General features: G+C 46.5%; 1 protein-coding gene across 1 annotated transcript in view; it reads left to right on the top strand.

The window, feature by feature from the left end:
• LOC124122841 (histone H4 transcription factor-like) overlaps positions 1-19,642 on the top strand; it is a 108,229-nt gene extending 88,587 nt beyond the window's left edge. The window contains exons 6-10 of the mRNA XM_046485984.2: positions 1,842-1,919; positions 4,582-4,702; positions 7,027-7,165; positions 14,897-15,021; positions 15,961-19,642. Of these exons, the coding sequence (XP_046341940.2) occupies positions 1,842-1,919; positions 4,582-4,702; positions 7,027-7,165; positions 14,897-15,021; positions 15,961-17,113 (1,616 nt within the window). The 3' untranslated portion in view covers positions 17,114-19,642. The remainder of the gene's footprint in view (positions 1-1,841; positions 1,920-4,581; positions 4,703-7,026; positions 7,166-14,896; positions 15,022-15,960) is intronic.
• The last annotated feature ends 2,023 nt before the right edge of the window (positions 19,643-21,665 follow it).

Raw genomic sequence — 21,665 nt, 5'->3', positions numbered from 1 at the left:
TTGCTCACAATCCGATATGTATCACGATACCTTGCTCACGATCAGATATGTATCACTATACCTTGCTCACGATCCGATACGTATCACGATACCTTGCTCACGATCTGATACGTATCATGATACCTTGCTCACAATCCGATATGTATCACGATACCTTGCTCACGATCCGATACGTACCACGATACGTTGCTCACGATCCGAAACGTATCACGATACCTTGCTCACGATCTGATACGTATCATGATACCTTGCTCACAATCCGATATGTATCACTATACCTTGCTCACGATCCGATACGTACCACGATACGTTGCTCACGATCCGATACGTATCACGATACCTTGCTCACGATCTGATACGTATCATGATACCTTGCTCACAATCCGATATGTATCACTATACCTTGCTCACGATCAGATATGTATCACTATACCTTGCTCACGATCCGATACGTATCATGATACCTTGCTCACGATCAGATATGTATCACGATACCTTGCTCACAATCCGATACGTATCACTATACCTTGCTCACGATCAGATATGTATCACTATACCTTGCTCACGATCCGATACGTATCATGATACCTTGCTCACGATCCGATACGTATCATGATACCTTGCTCACGATCCGATACGTATCATGATACCTTGCTCACAATCCGATATGTATCACGATACCTTGCTCACGATCAGATATGTATCACTATACCTTGCTCACGATCCGATACGTACCACGATACCTTGCTCACGATCCCATAGGTATCATGATACTTGCACATGCTCTAATCGGTGATGCATGAGCCATCTTTTTCATACACAGGATAACCAAATTCCTGGCACACTGACAATTTACGATTGTCATTGTCAAGAATGGCGCAATGGATGAAAATATGATGTTTTCACTGGTCATTTTCAGTAGTAATTAGTGTTTGGTGTAACATTTATTAAAGAATACAACGGTAGAAATTGGCACTAGTCTTACAGTCCTTGCCAAATAGCCCAATAGCTAAGGTATCATAAGGACTTGTAGAAGTCTGACAGATCTGTTACCATCAGACAGGACCATATAGCGAGGGACTGTCAGGAGAGTTTGGTTTCGAAAACAGAGTTCATGTACTTGGAAAATAAAGGACGAGTGGGAGTTGTTTATCTCACCATATAGCACTGTAGGGAGGACAAACCATGTTGATATCAACGTTATGTTCCACCTTTTAAAGGGTGATGGTGAAATGTACAAGCTTTAAAAATATTCTACCTATACATGTATTTAAAGAATGATAACTCCGATACTCTCCTCTCAAAAATAACATTGTCCATTATACAACATCATCAAGTTGCGAGCACATGTTCCAATCTCCAGGAATGAATGTGTTGTGTCTAAATTATGAGGACTGGACAGACACACTTGCTTGTGGACTATACATAATTCTGTTTGGTCAATTAGAGGTTTCAAATCGCAATAAGAACCTCTTATTAGCAGCTGATGTGTTATATGCATATTGTTATGAAAATACTTCTAAAAGGGTGTCTAAAGGCATAATGATTATACATATGTAGAGAACACAATGACAAGTTCTCTTGCCACATCCAGTGTAGGAAGAACATCTACAGGAATCATGGGAGAAATTGTCGAAGGGAATGTGTGAAAAATTTATGGGACATAGGTTGAAATTTGGCTAATGATTATACCAAACAGTGTCATTTCATTTGTTATCTCGCAGTGAACATTGTGCATCGTCATTACAACACTCTGTAGAACTGGTGATGTTTTGTCCTGGTCCCTGCTGAGCTGATTGATTGACTGACAATAGTTCTGAGAATGTTCTGTCTGTTTCCAGTGCGGTGCTACCAGTGTTCCCACTGCAACAAGAGGTTTGCCACAGAGCGAATCCTGAGGGACCACATGCGTCACCATGGTGAGTAACGGAGGATTCACAAATGCATCTGGGATTCCAAACTAATTGGTGCCTTGTCAGGCAAAATGGGGAAAAAATGTATTTTGTTCAACTTTTGATATTTTATTTAAATAAACAATTTCATACAATTTAGAGGTATTTTAATGATGTAAGATTATTATTGTTATTGTCCTGTGTTCTGATTGATTTAAATAATCAAAGACTGATCAGAAAGTCTAACTGACCAAACAATCAAACACAATTTTTCATTTTTGAACACAAATTATTCAGCACCTCTCTCAACACAGCTATAGTTTTGTTTCCTGGGAAAATTTATTCTCTACTCAGTAACTGAAAAAAAATGTTAGACATAGTGAAGCCATTGTCTTTTTTTTCAAAACATTATGAAGGTGATTGTTGGATGTTCTGGACATGACTTTTTGTAAAACTGGAAGGATGAACTGAAGATTGAAAACTTCAAAATGACACTGTCCGCTCGTCACGCCGAAGACCCGGGTTCCATACTGGACATGGGTACAATGTGTGAAGCCCATTTCTTGTGTCCCCCGCCGTGATATTGCTGGGATATTGCTAAAAGCGGCATTAAACCGTACTCACTCACTCACTCTCTCAAAATGACACCAGCCAATCATCAATCATGATTTTACAAACACAAGTTATCCATGAATTCATGTGACATACACAACACCAAACTATGAGTTATATCTACACTAACATGAATTGCCAAATATTGTATTCTGATTTGGGAATTGTTTATGATATTTGCTGCTGATTTGGGCTAACTATCTGCCTTTTAACAGTTAATGGTAACTCCTAGGGTTCAACCCCACTCTTTGTATCCTAGCTTTATGCATAACAAGGAATCAGAGCACAGGCAGAACCAGCATAGAATCCCTGGTCCTCCTCCAGCTGCAGATGTGCCCCGATTATGATTCTTCCTCTGTCAGCACGATACAAGAGTGGTAACATCTGTGACTTGTATCACCCACTCCGTCACTCACCCTTGTTGATTGTGCCCACAGTGAACCACTACAAGTGTCCCTTCTGTGACTTGTATCACCCACTCCCTGTCACTCACTCCTGTTGATTGTGCCCACAGTGAACCACTACAAGTGTCCCTTCTGTGACTTGTACCACCCACTCCCTGTCACTCACACCTGTTGTATGTGCCCACAGTGAACCACTACAAGTGCCCCTTCTGTGACTTGTACCACCCACTCCCTGTCACTCACACCTGTTGTATGTGCCCACAGTGAACCACTACAAGTGCCCCTTCTGTGACTTGTACCACCCACTCCCTGTCACTCACACCTGTTGTATGTGCCCACAGTGAACCACTACAAGTGTCCCTTCTGTGACTTGTACCACCCATTCCCTGTTGTCACTCCTGTTGATTGTGCCCACAGTGAACCACTACAAGTGTCCCTTCTGTGACTTGTACCACCCACTCCCTGTTGTCACTCCTGTTGATTGTGCCCACAGTGAACCACTACAAGTGCCCCTTCTGTGACTTGTACCACCCACTCCCTGTCACTCACACCTGTTGTATGTGCCCACAGTGAACCACTACAAGTGTCCCTTCTGTGACTTGTACCACCCACTCCCTGTCACTCACTCCTGTTGTATGTGCCCACAGTGAACCACTACAAGTGTCCCTTCTGTGACTTGTACCACCCACTCCCTGTCACTCACTCCTGTTGTATGTGCCCACAGTGAACCACTACAAGTGCTCCTTCTGTGACTTGTACCACCCACTCCCTGCCACTCACCCTTGTTGTATGTGCCCACAGTGAACCACTACAAGTGCCCCTTCTGTGACTTGTACCACCCACTCCCTGTTGTCACTCCGGTTGATTGTGCCCACAGTGAACCACTACAAGTGTCCCTTCTGTGACTTGTACCACCCACTCCCTGTTGTCACTCCTGTTGATTGTGCCAACAGTGAACCACTACAAGTGCCCCTTCTGTGACTTGTACCACCCACTCCCTGTTGTCACTCCTGTTGATTGTGCCAACAGTGAACCACTACAAGTGCCCCTTCTGTGACTTGTACCACCCACTCCCTGCCACTCACTCATGTTGATTGTGCTCACAGTGAACCACTACAAGTGCCCCTTCTGTGACTTGTATCACCCACTCCCTGTTGTCACTCCGGTTGTATGTGCCCACAGTGAACCACTACAAGTGTCCCTTCTGTGACTTGTACCACCCACTCCCTGTTGTCACTCCTGTTGATTGTGCCAACAGTGAACCACTACAAGTGCCCCTTCTGTGACTTGTACCACCCACTCCCTGCCACTCACTCATGTTGATTGTGCCCACAGTGAACCACTACAAGTGCCCCTTCTGTGACTTGTATCACCCACTCCCTGTTGTCACTCCTGTTGATTGTGCCCACAGTGAACCACTACAAGTGTCCCTTCTGTGACTTGTATCACCCACTCCCTGTCTGTCACACCTGTTGATTGTGCCCACAGTGAACCACTACAAGTGCCCCTTCTGTGACTTGTACCACCCACTCCCTGTCACTCACTCCTGTTGTATGTGCCCCTTCTGTGACTTGTACCACCCACTCCCTGTCACTCACACCTGTTGTATGTGCCCCTTCTATGACTTGTATCACCCACTCCCTGCCACTCACACCTGTTGTATGTGCCCACAGTGAACCACTACAAGTGCCCCTTCTGTGACATGACGTGCCCGGCCCCGTCCGGACTCCGCGCCCACATCCGGTACCGACACACCATGGAGAAGCCATTCAAGTGTGCCCACTGTGAACACTGGTGAGTTGTCATGGTGACGCTGCTTGGTAAGGACAGCATTTCAGGAGCCTCGGAAAATTTTGTTCATGGGACCCTCAGAACATATTGTTAGTTTGAGGCTTGGAACATATTGCTATATTAGGACCACATTGACTTGTTTTCGGCTTACTGCTCACTATTTAAAAATCAATATAAAAAATGATTATCACTAAATATACAACTGGATTCATACTTGATCCCCCAACCATCTAATAGCGAAGAGTAAGGGAGACAACTCTTTTAATACCGTTTCACAGGTGTGTCTGCTAATAGATACCATCAATGATTTACCTTGGTCTGTACATTTTCAAATCTTCAGGACCTTCAGTAATATATTTGTGGGTCCCTGGTATTGAAATAGGGGGCCCAGGGCCTCCTCCTCCTTCCTCACCGCATATCCCCGTCTATGAAGTGACATCACCGTATATCCCCGTCTATGAAGTGACATCACCGTATATCCCCGTCTATGAAGTGACATCACCGTATATCCCCGTCTATGAAGTGACATCACCGTATATCCCCGTCTATGAAGTGACATCACCGTATATCCCCGTCTATGAAGAGACATCACCGTATATCCCCGTCTATGAAGTGACATCACCGTATATCCTCGTCTATAAAGTGACATCACCGTATATCCCCGTTTATGTAGTGACATCACCGTATATCCCGTCTATGAAGTGACATCACCGTATATCCCCGTCTATGAAGTGACATCACCGTATATCCCCGTCTATGAAGAGACATCACCGTATATCCCCGTTTATGAAGTGACATCACCGTATATCCCCGTCTATGAAGTGACATCACCGTATATCCCCGTTTATGTAGTGACATCACCGTATATCCCGTCTATGAAGTGACATCACCGCATATCCCCGTCTATAAAGGGACATCACCGTATATCCCCGTCTATGAAGAGACATCACCGTATATCCCCGTCTATAAAGGGACATCACCGTATATCCCCGTCTATGAAGTGACATCACCGTATATCCCCGTCTATGAAGTGACATCACCGTATATCCCCGTCTATGAAGTGACATCACCGTATATCCCCGTCTATGTAGTGGCATCACCGTATATCCCCGTCTAAGAAGTGACATCACCTATAAGCAACCCCCCTGTACAACCCTTCAAAATCAATGCTAATTTTTATACCTCGTCTTTTCAGTGACCCCCCCGTCTATAAAGGGAATCTGAATGAAGCACAAACACATTCCCTACATTTGCAGTTATAACGTGTTTGTCTTCCACAGAACAAAATTACATCGTATGCCTTCATCGAATTCAGGGAAACGAACAGATCATAACAATTCAACTTGGTCATTACAAATTTGAAATTTGAGGTAAAACATCACTAGACATGATGATTTACCGATTAAATTGTATTTCCTGTTCTTCTAGGCATTGTTTTGTATGCACGAGATTAAGATTACTATGTGTATTGTCCTGTAAACTAAGCCGAAGCAGCCATTAGCTGTACACTCGTTTTCTCAGAAACTCCCAGTGATTTGGTTGAAACACAATTGTTTGTTTGAAATTAATCCTGAAAGTCAAGGGGTCCTCGGGACAGGCGTCCTGTTAAAAGTTACAAGACCTCCAAGGACACACGCATGCGCACACGCACACGCACACGCACACGCACACACACACACACACACACACACACACACACTTAAATTTTCAACATTAGGTCTAAGACAAGGATCTGGTAGCAGGCGTTAGGTAAATATATGTCTTAGAGCCTGGTGTGGCAGGATAGGCCATTGCACACTGGAAGTTCTTGAGTGCTTATTGTTGACGCTGGCGATGCAGCTGAAACGCTGTTCAGGACGCTGCTGGGCACGGCTTTAGGAAATAAACAAGCACTTGCTTTAGGAAATAAACAAGCACTTGCTTTAAAAAGATTGTGAGTGACTAGCTGGATCTCCAGCACTGAGGGGGCGGTCGGGTAGCCTAGTGGTTAAAGCGTTCGCTCGTCACGCCGAAGACCCGGGTTCGATTCCCAACATGGGTACAATGTGTGAAGCCCATTTCTGGTGTCCCCCGCCGTGATATTGCTGGAATATTGCTAAAAGGGGCGTAAAACCATACTCACTCACTCACTCCAGCACTGAGGCTGTTTGTAAAAGGCAGAACATGCTTACCCTCTTCGCGAACACCTGGTGACATCACTGATTTTTAGTGATCCATTCATCTAATATTTTCCATGGTCGCCCAGTGGAATTTGTGTTGTGAGATATGAAGACTGAATAGTCTCTGGCGTTGACGTTTTCAGCGTGTACTGACTGACATTGTTTCAGTGCCAAGAGTGGCGCTGACTTGCGGCGCCACCTGGAGAGTCACAGCAAGGACAGCCTCTTCCAGTGCCACATTGACAAGTGCCGATACAAGGCGCGGTCCTACACCAGCCTCACCAACCACTACAGGAAGGAGCACCAGGTACAGAACTGTAGTAGGGAGTCAGGGGAGATCTCCACTGGAGTAGTAGTAGGGAGTCAGGGTAGATCTCCACTGGAGTAGTAGGGGAGTCAGGGTAGATCTCCACCACTGGAGTAGTAGGGGAGTCTGGGGAGATCTCCACCACTGGAGTAGGGGAGTCAGGGTAGATCTCCACTGGAGTAGTAGGGGAGTCTGGGGAGATCTCCACCACTGGAGTAGTAGGGGAGTCAGGGTAGATCTCCACTGGAGTAGTAGGGGAGTCAGGGGAGATCTCCACCACTGGAGTAGGGGAGTCAGGGTAGATCTCCACTGGGGTAGTAGGGGAGTCAGGGTAGATCTCCACTGGAGTAGTAGGGGAGTCAGGGTAGATCTCCACTGTAGAAGTAGGGGAGTCTGGGGAGATCTCCACCACTGGAGCAGTAGTAGGGGAGATCTCAACCACTGGAGTAGTAGGAGAGTCAGGGTAGATCTCCACTGGAGTAGTAGGGGAGTCTGGGGAGATCTCCACTGGAGTAGTGGGAGAGTCAGGGTAGATCTCCACTGGAGTAGGGGAGTCTGGGGAGATCTCCACTGGAGTAGTAGGGGAGTCAGGGTAGATCTCCACTGGAGCAGTAGTAGGGGAGTCTGGGGAGATCTCCACCACTGGAGCAGTAGTAGGGGAGTCAGGGTAGATCTCCACTGGAGTAGTAGGGGAGTCAGGGTAGATCTCCACTGGAGTAGTAGGGGAGTCTGGGGAGATCTCCACCACTGGAGTAGTAGTAGGGGAGTCAGGGTAGATCTCCACTGGGGTAGTAGGGGAGTCTGGGGAGATCTCCACCACTGAAGCAGTAGTAGGGGAGTCAGGGTAGATCTCCACGGGAGTAGTAGGGAGTCAGGGTAGATCTCCACTGGAGTAGTAGGGGAGTCAGGGTAGATCTCCACTGGGGTAGTGGGAGAGTCAGGGTAGATCTCCACTGGAGTAGTAGTAGGGGAGTCAGGGGAGATCTCCACTGGGGTAGTAGTAGGGGAGTCAGGGTAGATCTCCACTGGGGTAGTAGTAGGGGAGTCAGGGTAGATCTCCACTGTAGTAGTAGTAGGGGAGTCAGGGTAGATCTCCACTGGAGTAGTAGGGGAGTCTGGGGAGATCTCCACCACTGGATTAGTAGTAGGGGAGTCAGGGTAGATCTCCACTGGAGTAGTAGGGGAGTCAGGGTAGATCTCCACCACTGGAGTAGTAGTAGGGGAGTCAGGGTAGATCTCCACCACTGGAGTAGTAGTAGGGGAGTCAGGGTAGATCTCCACCACTGGAGTAGTAGTAGGGGAGTCAGGGTAGATCTCCACTGGAGTAGTAGTAGGGGAGTCAGGGTAGATCTCCACTGGGGTAGTAGGGGAGTCAGGGGAGATCTCCACCACTGGAGTAGTAGTAGGGGAGTCAGGGTAGATCTCCACCACTGGAGTAGTAGTAGGGAAGTCAGGGTAGATCTCCACCACTGGGGTAGTAGGGGAGTCAGGGGAGATCTCCACCACTGGAGTAGTAGTAGGGGAGTCTGGGGAGATCTCCACTGGAGTAGTGGGAGAGTCAGGGTAGATCTCCACTGGAGTAGTAGGGGAGTCTGGGGAGATCTCCACTGGAGTAGTAGGGGAGTCAGGGTAGATCTCCACTGGAGCAGTAGTAGGGGAGTCTGGGGAGATCTCCACCACTGGAGCAGTAGTAGGGGAGTCAGGGTAGATCTCCACTGGAGTAGTAGGGGAGTCAGGGTAGATCTCCACTGGAGTAGTAGTAGGGGAGTCAGGGTAGATCTCCACTGGGGTAGTAGGAGAGTCAGGGGAGATCTCCACCACTGGAGTAGTAGTAGGGGAGTCAGGGTAGATCTCCACCACTGGAGTAGTAGTAGGGAAGTCAGGGTAGATCTCCACCACTGGGGTAGTAGGGGAGTCAGGGGAGATCTCCACCACTGGAGTAGTAGTAGGGGAGTCTGGGGAGATCTCCACTGGAGTAGTGGGAGAGTCAGGGTAGATCTCCACTGGAGTAGTAGGGGAGTCTGGGGAGATCTCCACTGGAGTAGTAGGGGAGTCAGGGTAGATCTCCACTGGAGCAGTAGTAGGGGAGTCTGGGGAGATCTCCACCACTGGAGCAGTAGTAGGGGAGTCAGGGTAGATCTCCACTGGAGTAGTAGGGGAGTCAGGGTAGATCTCCACTGGAGTAGTAGGGGAGTCTGGGGAGATCTCCACCACTGGAGTAGGGGAGTCAGGGTAGATCTCCACTGGAGTAGTAGGGGAGTCTGGGGAGATCTCCACCACTGGAGTAGGGGAGTCAGGGTAGATCTCCACTGGAGTAGTAGGGGAGTCTGGGGAGATCTCCACCACTGGAGTAGTAGGGGAGTCAGGGTAGATCTCCACTGGAGTAGTAGGGGAGTCAGGGGAGATCTCCACCACTGGAGTAGGGGAGTCAGGGTAGATCTCCACTGGGGTAGTAGGGGAGTCAGGGTAGATCTCCACTGGAGTAGTAGAGGAGTCAGGGTAGATCTCCACCACTGGAGCAGTAGTAGGGGAGTCTGGGGAGATCTCCACTGTGGAAGTAGTAGGGGAGTCAGGGTAGATCTCCACTGTAGTAGTAGTAGGAGAGTCAGGGTAGATCTCCACTGGAGTAGTAGGGGAGTCTGGGGAGATCTCCACCACTGGATTAGTAGTAGGGGAGTCAGGGTAGATCTCCACTGGAGTAGTAGGGGAGTCAGGGTAGATCTCCACTGTGGTAGTAGTAGGGGAGTCAGGGGAGATCTCCACTGTGGTAGTAGGGGAGTCAGGGTAGATCTCCACCACTGGAGTAGTAGTAGGGGAGTCAGGGTAGATCTCCACCACTGGAGTAGTAGTAGGGGAGTCAAGGTAGATCTCCACTGGAGTAGTAGGGGAGTCAGGGTAGATCTCCACTGGAGTAGTAGTAGGGGAGTCAGGGTAGATCTCCACTGGAGTAGTAGGGGAGTCAGGGTAGATCTCCACTGGAGTAGTAGTAGGGGAGTCAGGGTAGATCTCCACTGGGGTAGTAGGGGAGTCAGGGGAGATCTCCACCACTGGAGTAGTAGTAGGGGAGTCAGGGTAGATCTCCACCACTGGAGTAGTAGTAGGGAAGTCAGGGTAGATCTCCACCACTGGGGTAGTAGGGGAGTCAGGGGAGATCTCCACCACTGGAGTAGTAGTAGGGGAGTCAGGGTAGATCTCCACTGGGGTAGTAGGGGAGTCAGGGTAGATCTCCACCACTGGAGTAGTAGTAGGGGAGTCAGGGGAGATCTCCACTGGAGTAGTAGGGGAGTCAGGGTAGATCTCCACTGGGGTAGTAGGGGAGTCAGGGGAGATCTCCACCACTGGGGTAGTAGGGGAGTCAGGGTAGATCTCCACTGGGGTAGTAGGGGAGTCAGGGGAGATCTCCACCACTGGAGTAGGGGAGTCAGGGTAGATCTCCACTGGGGTAGTAGGGGAGTCAGGGTAGATCTCCACCACTGGAGTAGTAGTAGGGGAGTCAGGGGAGATCTCCACTGGAGTAGTAGGGGAGTCAGGGTAGATCTCCACCACTGGAGTAGTAGTAGGGGAGTCAGGGTAGATCTCCACTGGGGTAGTAGGGGAGACAGGGGAGATCTCCACCACTGGAGTAGTAGTAGGGGAGTCAGGGTAGATCTCCACTGGAGTAGTAGGGGAGTCAGGGTAGATCTCCACCACTGGAGTAGTAGTAGGGGAGTCAGGTGAGATCTCCACTGGAGTAGTAGGGGAGTCAGGGTAGATCTCCACCACTGGAGCAGTAGTAGGGGAGTCTGGGGAGATCTCCACTGTGGTAGTAGTAGGGGAGTCAGGGTAGATCTCCACTGGAGTAGTAGTAGGGGAGTCAGGGTAGATCTCCACTGTGGTAGTAGTAGGGGAGTCAGGGTAGATCTCCACTGGAGTAGTAGTAGGGGAGTCTGGGGAGATCTCCACTGGAGTAGTAGTAGGGGAGTCAGGGTAGATCTCCACTGGAGTAGTAGGGGAGTCAGGGTAGATCTCCACTGTGGTTTTAGTAGGGGAGTCAGGGTAGATCTCCACTGTGGTAGTAGTAGGGGAGTCAGGGTAGATCTCCACTGGAGTAGTAGTAGGGGAGTCTGGGGAGATCTCCACTGGAGTAGTAGTAGGGGAGTCAGGGTAGATCTCCACTGGAGTAGTAGTAGGGGAGTCAGGGTAGATCTCCACTGGAGTAGTAGGGGAGTCAGGGTAGATCCCCACCACTGGAGCAGTAGTAGGGGAGTCTGGGGAGATCTCCACTGTGGTAGTAGTAGGGGGGTCAGGGTAGATCTCCACTGTGGTAGTAGTAGGGGAGTCAGGGTAGATCTCCACTGGAGTAGTAGTAGGGGAGTCAGGGTAGATCTCCACTGGAGTAGTAGTAGGGGAGTCTGGGGAGATCTCCACTGGAGTAGTAGTAGGGGAGTCAGGGTAGATCTCCACTGGAGTAGTAGGGGAGTCAGGGTAGATCTCCACTGGAGTAGTAGGGGAGTCAGGGTAGATCTCCACTGGAGTAGTAGGGGGGTCAGGGTAGATCTCCACTGGAGTAGTAGTAGGGGAGACAATCCAGCGATTAACATCAAGAAACTCAACCAATCACCCGATCCTGTTAGTCACCTCATACAACAAACAAGGTCTTGCCTGCTCATGAGAGTTCCTGGCCAGAGTGTAGAAAGTACCCATGCTTGTCTCCCTGTTTGGGTCTCCCTGTTTGGGTCTCCCAGTTTGGGTCTCTGGCCAGACTGTAGAAAGTACCCGTGCTTGTCTCCCAGTTTGGGTCTCTGGCCAGAATGTAGAAAGTACCCATGCTTGTCTCCCTGTTTGGGTCTCTGGCCAGAGCGTAGAAAGTACCCATGCTTGTCTCCCTGTTTGGGTCTCTGGCCAGAATGTAGAAAGTACCCATGCTTGTCTCCCTGTTTGGGTCTCTGGCCAGAATGTAGAAAGTACCCGTGCTTGTCTCCCTGTTTGGGTCTCTGGCCAGAATGTAGAAAGTACCCGTGCTTGTCTCCCTGTTTGGGTCTCTGGCCAGAATGTAGAAAGTACCCATGCTTGTCTCCCTGTTTGGGTCTCTGGCCAGAATGTAGAAAGTACCCGTGCTTGTCTCCCTGTTTGGGTCTCTGGCCAGAATGTAGAAAGTACCCGTGCTTGTCTCCCTGTTTGGGTCTCTGGCCAGAGTGTAGAAAGTACCCATGCTTGCCTCCCATGCTTGTCTCCCTGTTTGGGTCTCTGGCCAGGGCGTAGAAAGTACCCATGCTTGTCTCCCTGTTTGGGTCTCTGGCCAGGGTGTAGAAAGTACCCATGCTTGTCTCCCTGTTTGGGTCTCTGGCCAGAGCGTAGAAAGTACCCATGCTTGTCTTCCTGTTTGGGTCTCTGGCCAGAGCGTAGAAAGTACCCATGCTTGTCTCCCTGTTTGGGTCTCTGGCCAGAGCGTAGAAAGTACCCATGCTTGTCTCCCTATTTGGGTCTCTGGCCAGGGTGTAGAAAGTACCCATGCTTGTCTCCCTGTTTGGGTCTCTGGCCAGAATGTAGAAAGTACCCATGCTTGTCTTCCTGTTTGGGTCTCTGGCCAGAGCGTAGAAAGTACCCATGCTTGTCTCCCTGTTTGGGTCTCTGGCCAGAGCGTAGAAAGTACCCGTGCTTGTCTCCCTGTTTGGGTCTCTTGCCAGAATGTAGAAAGTACCCATGCTTGTCTCCCATGCTTGTCTCCCATGCTTGTCTCCCATGCTTGTCTTCCTGTTTGGGTCTCTGGCCAGAATGTAGAAAGTACCCATGCTTGTCTCCCTGTTTGAGTCTCTGACCAGAGTGTAGAAAGTACCCATGCTTGTCTCCCTGTTTGAGTCTCTGGCCAGAGCGTAGAAAGTACCCATGCTTGTCTCCCTGTTTGGGTCTCTGGCCAGAATGTAGAAAGTACCCGTGCTTGTCTCCCTGTTTGGGTCTCTGGCCAGGGCGTAGAAAGTACCAATGCTTGTCTCCCTGTTTGGGACTCTAGCCAGGGCGTAGAAAGTACCCGTGCTTGTCTCCCTGTTTGGGTCTCTGGCCAGAGCGTAGAAAGTACCCATGCTTGTCTCCCTGTTTCGGTCTCTGGCCAGAGCGTAGAAAGTACCCGTGCTTGTCTCCCTGTTTGGGTCTCTGGCCAGAGCGTAGAAAGTACCCGTGCTTGTCTCCCTGTTTGGGTCTCTGGCCAGGGTGTAGAAAGTACCCGTGCTTGTCTCCCTGTTTGGGTCTCTGGCCAGAGCGTAGAAAGTACCCATGCTTGTCTCCCTGTTTCGGTCTCTGGCCAGAGCGTAGAAAGTACCCGTGCTTGTCTCCCTGTTTGGGTCTCTGGCCAGAGCGTAGAAAGTACCCATGCTTGTCTCCCTGTTTGGGTCTCTGGCCAGGGTGTAGAAAGTACCCGTGCTTGTCTCCCTGTTTGGGTCTCTGGCCAGAGCGTAGAAAGTACCCATGCTTGTCTCCCTGTTTCGGTCTCTGGCCAGAGCGTAGAAAGTACCCGTGCTTGTCTCCCTGTTTGGGTCTCTGGCCAGAGCGTAGAAAGTACCCATGGATTCCCAGATAAGATAGGTCTCCATTTCCCAGTTCTTTACACCTGTTTGATGTAACACCCGGCACATGAGCGTCTCGCCTGTATGAGTTCCTTCTGGCTGAGAATGCCCAGGAAAGATCTTGCTTAGACAGGAAGGCCCAATTTATTTACCTTCTGGAACACTGGACAATGTCTAGTTTGGTCAGGCTGTACTGAAGGTACTTAATGCTCAGTAGCATAGTAGGGACATGGATGGCCAAGTCATCTGAGGTGCTGCAATTCGCTGTGTAGAGTTGCATCCCTTGGGCACAACAGAAACCTATGATCGTGGGTTCAAATTCTGGTTCTCCAAGAGTATTTCTTCGATAGGCATTACTTAGAAATTGACGGATGACAAAGTAGACACAATTTATGAATAACAACTTCTTTAACAATTGTGAAGACGGCGTTTCGGTATGGATCCTTATACTGTCTTCAAGCAAGACTATATATATTCTGTACCTTGTTCCTCATTCAGTCTTGCTTGACAACGGTATAAGGATCAATACTGGAATGTTGTCTTGACAGTTGTTATCCATAAGTTGTGTCTACTTCGCCAAGAGTATGTTTCTAGGTTTGTCAGGACCATACCCGTGCTTGTGGGTTTTACCACATCTAAACATCTAACACCTTTCTTCCAACATCAAGCGACCCGTGAAGATCCTGGGTAGAATAGGTCTTCAGCAACCCATGCTTGCCGTAAAAGCTGACTTTGCTTGTTGTAAAAGGCGACTAACGGGATCGGGTGGTCAGGCTCGCTGACTTGGTTGATGCATGTCATTGTATCCCAATTGCGTGGATCGATGTTCATGATGTAAAGCACTGGATTGTCTGGTCCAGACTCGATTATTTACAGATCGCCATCATATAGCTGGAATATTGCTCAGTGCGGCGTTAAACAAACCAAACCAAATCAAACATCAAGCTGACACCCCATGATGTCACTGGAATAGTGTTCATAACAGCATTAGACCCAACTCACTCACTCACTCAATATTATAGTGTGTTAGTGAAAACAATAGGATGATGTAATGGGAGGTTTTCCGTGATGACACATTTTTTGTTGTTGTTGATTTTAGTCAGCTTCGTTGTCTGTGGGTTAGTCCACGTTGCACAAACATTACATGAAAATTGATACAAAAAGATTCCAACTTGGTCTGTATATCTGCCAGATTCTCGACACTTCTCGCTACTTCTGTCACGTGTGTGAGAAGAGGTTCACACGAGGCAACCAGCTGACCAAGCACCTGAAGAAACAACACAAGTTCAAGTGGCCCCCCGGACACTCCAGATTCAGGTAATAATCATTGTGCTTGCGTCTGTCATAGAGTCGGGACGCTGTAGATTCAGGTAAAGGTATTATGCTTGCGTCTGTCATAGAGTCAGGACTCTCTAGATTCAGGCAAGAGGCGTTGTGCTTGCGTCTGTCATAGAGTCAGGACACTCCAGATTCAGGTAAAGGTATTGTGCTAGGGTCTGTCATAGAGTCAGGACACTCCCGATTCAGGTAAAGGTATTTTGTTAGGGTGTGTCATAGAGTCAGGACACTCCAGATTCAGGTAAAGGTATTGTGCTAGGGTGTGTCATAGAGTCAGGACACTCCAGATTCAGGCAAGAGGCGTTGTGCTTGCGTCTGTCATAGAGTCAGGACACTCCAGATTCAGGTAAAGGTATTATTCTAAGGTCTGTCATAGAGTCAGGACACTCCAGATTCAGGTAAAGGTATTATGCTAGGGTCTGTCATAGAGTCAGGACACTCCAGATTCAGGTAAGAGGCGTTGTGCCAAGGTCTGTCATAGAGTCAGGACACTCCAGATTCAGGTAAGAGGCGTTGTGCCAAGGTCTGTCATAGAGTCAGGACACTCCAGATTCAGGTAATAATCATTGTGCTTGCGTCTGTCATAGAGTCAGGACACTCCAGATTCAGGTAAAGGTATTATGCTAGGCTCTGTCATAGAGTCAGGACACTCCAGATTCAGGTAAGAGGCGTTGTGCTAGGGTCTGTCATAGAATCATGACACTCCAGATTCAGTGAAGGTATTGTGCTAGGGTCTGTCTTAGAGTTATGGTGCTACGGTTCCTGTGTTTTGTCTCCCCCAATCAGACTGAATGTCTCGAAACACATACAGATGGCAGAATTTATGTTCATCCATGCTTGCTAGCTATTCTCTGTATTAAATGATGTATATTACACGGCAAATCAGTCACTAACTGTATGCTTCTTTACCACTTTTAGGTACAAAGTTCACGAGGATGGAACACTACGACTCCAAACCATACGATATGAGAGTATTGAGGTATCAGACGAGATAATGGAGAACGAAGCTATGCAAGATGATTCTCACGAAGCTGGGATGTCCGAGCGTGAAGCATCTGAGAGTGAGGAAATGAGCGAGCCACCCACACCAAAGTTGTTGTTTCGCAACGTAGCAGCACACAACACAGCAGACACGAGTGGGGACAGCCCCAACCCACAGACTCCACACAGTCCACAGAGCACTCTGCTTTCTATGCCAGACTTTCCGCCTCAGCTGGAGGGCCACAGACAGGGTACCCTGGCTTCACACACATCCATGCCAGGCTTCTGCATGGACAGCCACACTGGCGAGATCCAGCACAGTGAAGGTCCACAAGCTACAAGTTCAGGTGCTTTCCAAGAAGCCAGTTCTTCAGGTTTCCAAGGTTCCAGTTCAGGAGGGTTCCAAGGTTCCAGTTCAGGAGGGTTCCAAGGTTCCAGTTCAGGAGGGTTCCAAGGTTCCAGTTCAGGAGGGTTCCAAGGTTCTAGTTCAGGAGGGTTCCAAGGCTCCAGTTCAGGAGGGTTCCAAGGCTCTAGTTCAGATGCATTCCAAGGCTCAACTACAGGGGGTTTCCATGGATATAGTTCTGGAGGTTTCCAAGGAACAAGTTCAGCTGGGTTTCAAGCTTCAGCTTGTTCTAAAGGATCAGTTTCAGGTGCTTCTCAAGGTTCGGATGGTTCTCATGCCAGACACTTGGAAACCACAAACACTCACCAGGGTGATCAGGACGAAGCCAGTAGCGAGAAAGCTTGTACAGTCCAGTCTGGGTCCTCCATCAACATCACATTCATCAGCAACCCTGGCCTTGGGGAGAGCCAGATCCAGGCTCTCGCTATGGACGAGGATGGAATCCTGGTGTACAGGAAGCCCGAGCAGGACAGGCCACAGGGTCAGAGCACGAGTCCAGAAGATGGTGTCAGCCTGGCAGAAGCCCAGCAGAAAGTGACCAGCGTCCAACCAGCAGTTCCTCAGGACAACACAGCTTATAATCTGCAGATGCTCGGAGATGTTGCTCTTCTTGGACAGAACCTCTCCACAGCCCAATCCAGTTCAGTGTTCGGTGACAATGGAAAGGTTATTCAAAATTTATGATGCTTCCAACATGATCTGTCGAAAGAGACAACTTAACTGCTCGGGTGGTCTGGCTGGGTGACATGGCTGATTGTGTGTCAGCGTACACTGAAAGTGTGGATGGTTGATCATAGTGTCAATCGCTGGATTGCCTGGCCAAGATTGACTTACTTACAGGCTGCCATCTTAGCTGGCAGGTTGGAATGAGTGTGGTGTCAAACGTAAAACCTATCTAAGTCCTTGGCCCCCTCCCATACAGCATTCTTACCTTTGTGACCGTCGTTGTTCCCACACTTAAAATTTCATTTCCAGCCCAGGGGACTGATATAAACCTTTTTTCACAAGTCTTCAGAGGTTGTTGCTACTACTTGAAAAAGACACAAATGTGTACTTTGTTTATTTTATTTCAGTGGTTAAAGATGGAATGTCTGTTTGAATTGAAACTGTGATGTATTGAATAGTTGGTTTTCATATTTTCTCTTTCTTAAGCACCACTAAATTGTAGTTTAAAATGGTGATAACTGTACCCATTTTAAGATCAACTTATAGCATCATTATTGGCACTTGTGGTCAAACTTCCAAATGCATTTTTAACTTGCTAAAATTGATGAAAGAACGAAGGACTTAAAAGAATGGTATTTTTATCATCAAAGTAATATCCAAATTGTTCCCGACTTTGGTGGAATGAATATAGAAGGTTTTCGCCTGTTAGATTTTGACATTATTTTAGAACGACAGTCTGTTTTTAGATTCTGTATATAAGTTAATCAGTTCATTGTTATCTTGAATACAGTCTGATGCCAGTTCTTTCTATGATGGAGGTGGCACGGGACAAATTCCCAGTGCAGAGTTGCATCCCTTGGGCACACCAGGAACCTATGATTGTGGGTTCCAATCCCAGTTCGTCCCGATTATATTTCTAGGTTTGTCTGCACCATACCGTGCTCGTGGGTTTTACCGAAGTTTTAGACGTCTGAGACCTGCATCACTTCAGGCTTTCCTTCCACATTAAGCTGACATGCCATGATATGACTGTAATACTGTTTTAAACAGCATCACACCCATCGTGGAGTTGTATGTTTCAAGCTATGAAAGAAGCAGATTATGTATGTTTCAAGCTATGAAAGAAGCAGATTATGTATGTTTCAAGCTATGAAAGAAGCAGATTATGTATGTTTCAAGCTATGAAAGAAGCAGATTATGTATGTTTCAAGCTATGAAAGAAGCAGATTATGTATGTTTCAAGCTATGAAAGAAGCAGATTATGTATATGTTTCAAGCTATGAAAGAAGCAGATTATGTATGTTTCAAGCTATGAAGGAAGCAGATTATGTATGTTTCAAGCTATGAAAGAAGCAGATTATGTATGTTTCAAGCTATGAAAGAAGCAGATTATGTCTGTTTCAAGCTATGAAAGAAGCAGATTATGTATGTTTCAAGCTATGAAAGAAGCAGATTATGTTTGTTTCAAGCTATGAAAGAAGCAGATTATGTATATGTTTCAAGCTATGAAAGAAGCAGATTATGTATGTTTCAAGCTATGAAAGAAGCAGATTATGTATGTTTCAAGCTATGAAAGAAGCAGATTATGTATGTTTCAAGCTATGAAAGAAGCAGATTATGTATGTTTCAAGCTATGAAAGAAGCAGATTATGTTGACAGACTGGCTGAAGGACTCCCCAGCAATATGCGCCTTTTTTTATCTTGTTTTCTTTCGTGTACAAATTGTTTCTCCTGACTTTTCTAACCCCTGCCAGGGTAGGAAGGACTTTAGGTTAAGGATGAGTAGGTGAGGTGAGGTGAGGTGAGGTGAGGCGGTCTACACACAAGTAACTTGACATGCGTTACAAATTCTATACAAGTCCAAGCATTAAAATAACAAAAACTGTGTCATCAGATGTCAGAGCCGTTTATATATGGAAACGGATCCGTTAGCCTGTCATTGTCATGGTCTAAAAACTCATAAACCATTCAACATTTCTTCAGGAAATTTGTATACACTTCAGGGATGCATTGAACGTATGTCTTTTGCTAGTCAGATTTGTTTTAAATATTTACTTTTTGTGCTTCCAACAAGTTGGAATTCAAATGATGGTAGGGTTCAGTTCCAGGTCATACCATGAAACCTTGTATTCATACCAGACAAGTGAAGAGCTGGGGCCTTTTGCCATTCATTCTTTTGTTTTATTTGTTTGATGTTTTTTTATTTCCAAAGTAAGGAGTTGGACTTGTGTGAGTGTAGGGTCATTTTGGGTTCATTCCAGAGTAATGCCCTTGAACTGTTGAGCTTTGAATTCCCCTCCGACATCATGCGCCCCTGCCAGGACTCCCAGCAACTGTGCTTGTTGTATGGATTTTTTGTCCAACTCGGTTGATTTTGTGACGTCGTACCCTTTCACCGTGGAAGGTTGCTGATGATACATCAATATATGTCATCATAGCATTCGTGAGCAACTCGTGTTATTCCATGACAAGCCGAATAGCGACTCATGACCCTCCCATGGCCATTTTTGCAACCGAGTTCCGTCTTAGCGCAAACGGACATGCCTAAAACAATTGTCAACTGGTTGTGTAATGGTTAACATATATTTCCCCATATATTGTATATATTTCAGATACAATTTAAAGCACATCGGGGCATTCAAAGGTGTCTAGGGTATATTTTTAGATGCAAGACATATGTAAAATCAAACATTATTTTTGAATGCATGACATTCACTCATAAAGCCAATTCCGGAAATAGGCTGAAATTATATCTGTACAATATTCGTCTTCAAGAAGTAGAAAGCCTTCAGAACTTGGGGATTACACTCCAGCTTGATCCTTCAGGAAAAATTCATATCATAAAAAAAGTTAGTCCCATGATCATCCACTTAAGGAGTTTCAAATATCAGTTATCTACAAAAAATCTTCACATAATGTCTTTCATACAACCTTTTTTCAACTTTTGTCATATTTGTTTAAATTTCTTTGTTTTTGAACACACGTTAGTTTTTCCTTGGTAGGCCTGAATTTGATTTCTTTAAAGAAGGGTCAGGGGCAATTGAAGGGGCAGGAAGGTCATGAGAGACAGGACATATTTTTTGAACAAGTCTGAGGACTTTTGGACATATTTCACATAGAAAAGCAAAATGATTGGATGTTCTACAACTTACAAACGTGAAGATTATTTATTGTATTTGCCATATTACTTTGAAAGGTTATAGGGCTGGTATGCGCTGTTGCATCCTGGCTTAGCAAAGGGAGAAAATTATTGGGAAGGATATGGTCCTATTCCCCAGAGTCCTGGAAAGATGTTCACATTTTCAATTGTTCCTGGTGGCCGAAACAGTACCAGTGCCATGGACAGGCAAAGAACACGCAATGATTTACGTAAGTTTTATTTTGGTTCAAGACAAGAATTCTAAACAACAAATGCTATTGTATTTTAATTGTCATTTACAAAACTTACAATATCCTTTTGTCCAGTTCCCTGTGAGCATTGTCATTGCTGCTTAATGCAGAGAGTTTGTTTCAATTGTTCCATGAAGAGAATTCCCATAACCTTATGGATGGTTGTTGAAAATGATTGAAGATGAAGAACCCTATTTAACAGGGTCGCCTTATCAACAACTGCTCCATGTTGACTCCCCTGTTTTGAAGTGGACTTCAGGTCTGGTGTGAGTGGCATGTAGATTGTTGTGGAAATGATTGTGTTGTATGCTCAGTATGGAAAGAATGAAAATCAGTTCAAATAAAGTTGTTTTGTTGCTTTAATACTTTGTGTGTTGTTTTAATACTTTAGTGTCACTGGATTGTCTGGTCCATCACTGGATTGTCTGGTTCGCGATTTGACAAACTTTTGCACAAGTCCTGTATAATTTATATTTACCAGGCAATGAGTTTCATTTGTTATTTAAAGTCCTTGTAAATCCTTGGTTTCCCAAAAGAAGCATATTATTGAGAAGTTACAATTTGTTTTCCATATAATCTAAATGTGAGGCAAAAAATACCTGTGTGAACAGGGTATTGGAATAAATAAGGTGATAGAATACAGCGTGCTTTCCTCAGTTAAAGCAATCAGTATAGACGGATTATTAGTGTGCGCTGCATGTACCAACTTGATCTCTCACAGCTGTACTCGAATTCAGGAAAACGAAAAACAAAAATATATTCAATGTCTGTTTATTGCGGTACACTATACCATACCGCATACGTTTGTCAATCATTCACAAACTATAATGACATCAGGTGTTCAAGCAACCATTGCATTGTGTGTGGTTGTTTGTCTCTAGATTACTATCAGCATTTTTTATATGAAGAGCATTATTAGCACGATCAATTCACAATGGGTTTATATCATTTACTGAGAATGATAATGTACCCCAAAACATACCTCATGGCACTAAACACACAACTAGAGCAGTAGCTCTCCGCCCTAGTGAAGTGGTAATAAGCTTCTTAATTGTAGCATGTTCAAGGTCGACAGCAGAAATGCTGTTTTGTTTCTTGAAGGTAACAACGCCTTTGCCGTTTCCATAAACATGAAATCGTGTCACCGTATAATGAACTCCCATCAGGAACATCGTGGTAT

This window comes from Haliotis rufescens, unplaced genomic scaffold, assembly GCF_023055435.1.
Source record: "Haliotis rufescens isolate VD_foot unplaced genomic scaffold, xgHalRufe1.0.p SCAF_24, whole genome shotgun sequence".
Lineage (NCBI taxonomy): Eukaryota > Metazoa > Mollusca > Gastropoda > Lepetellida > Haliotidae > Haliotis > Haliotis rufescens.
This window is presented reverse-complemented; position numbering and strand designations above follow the sequence as displayed.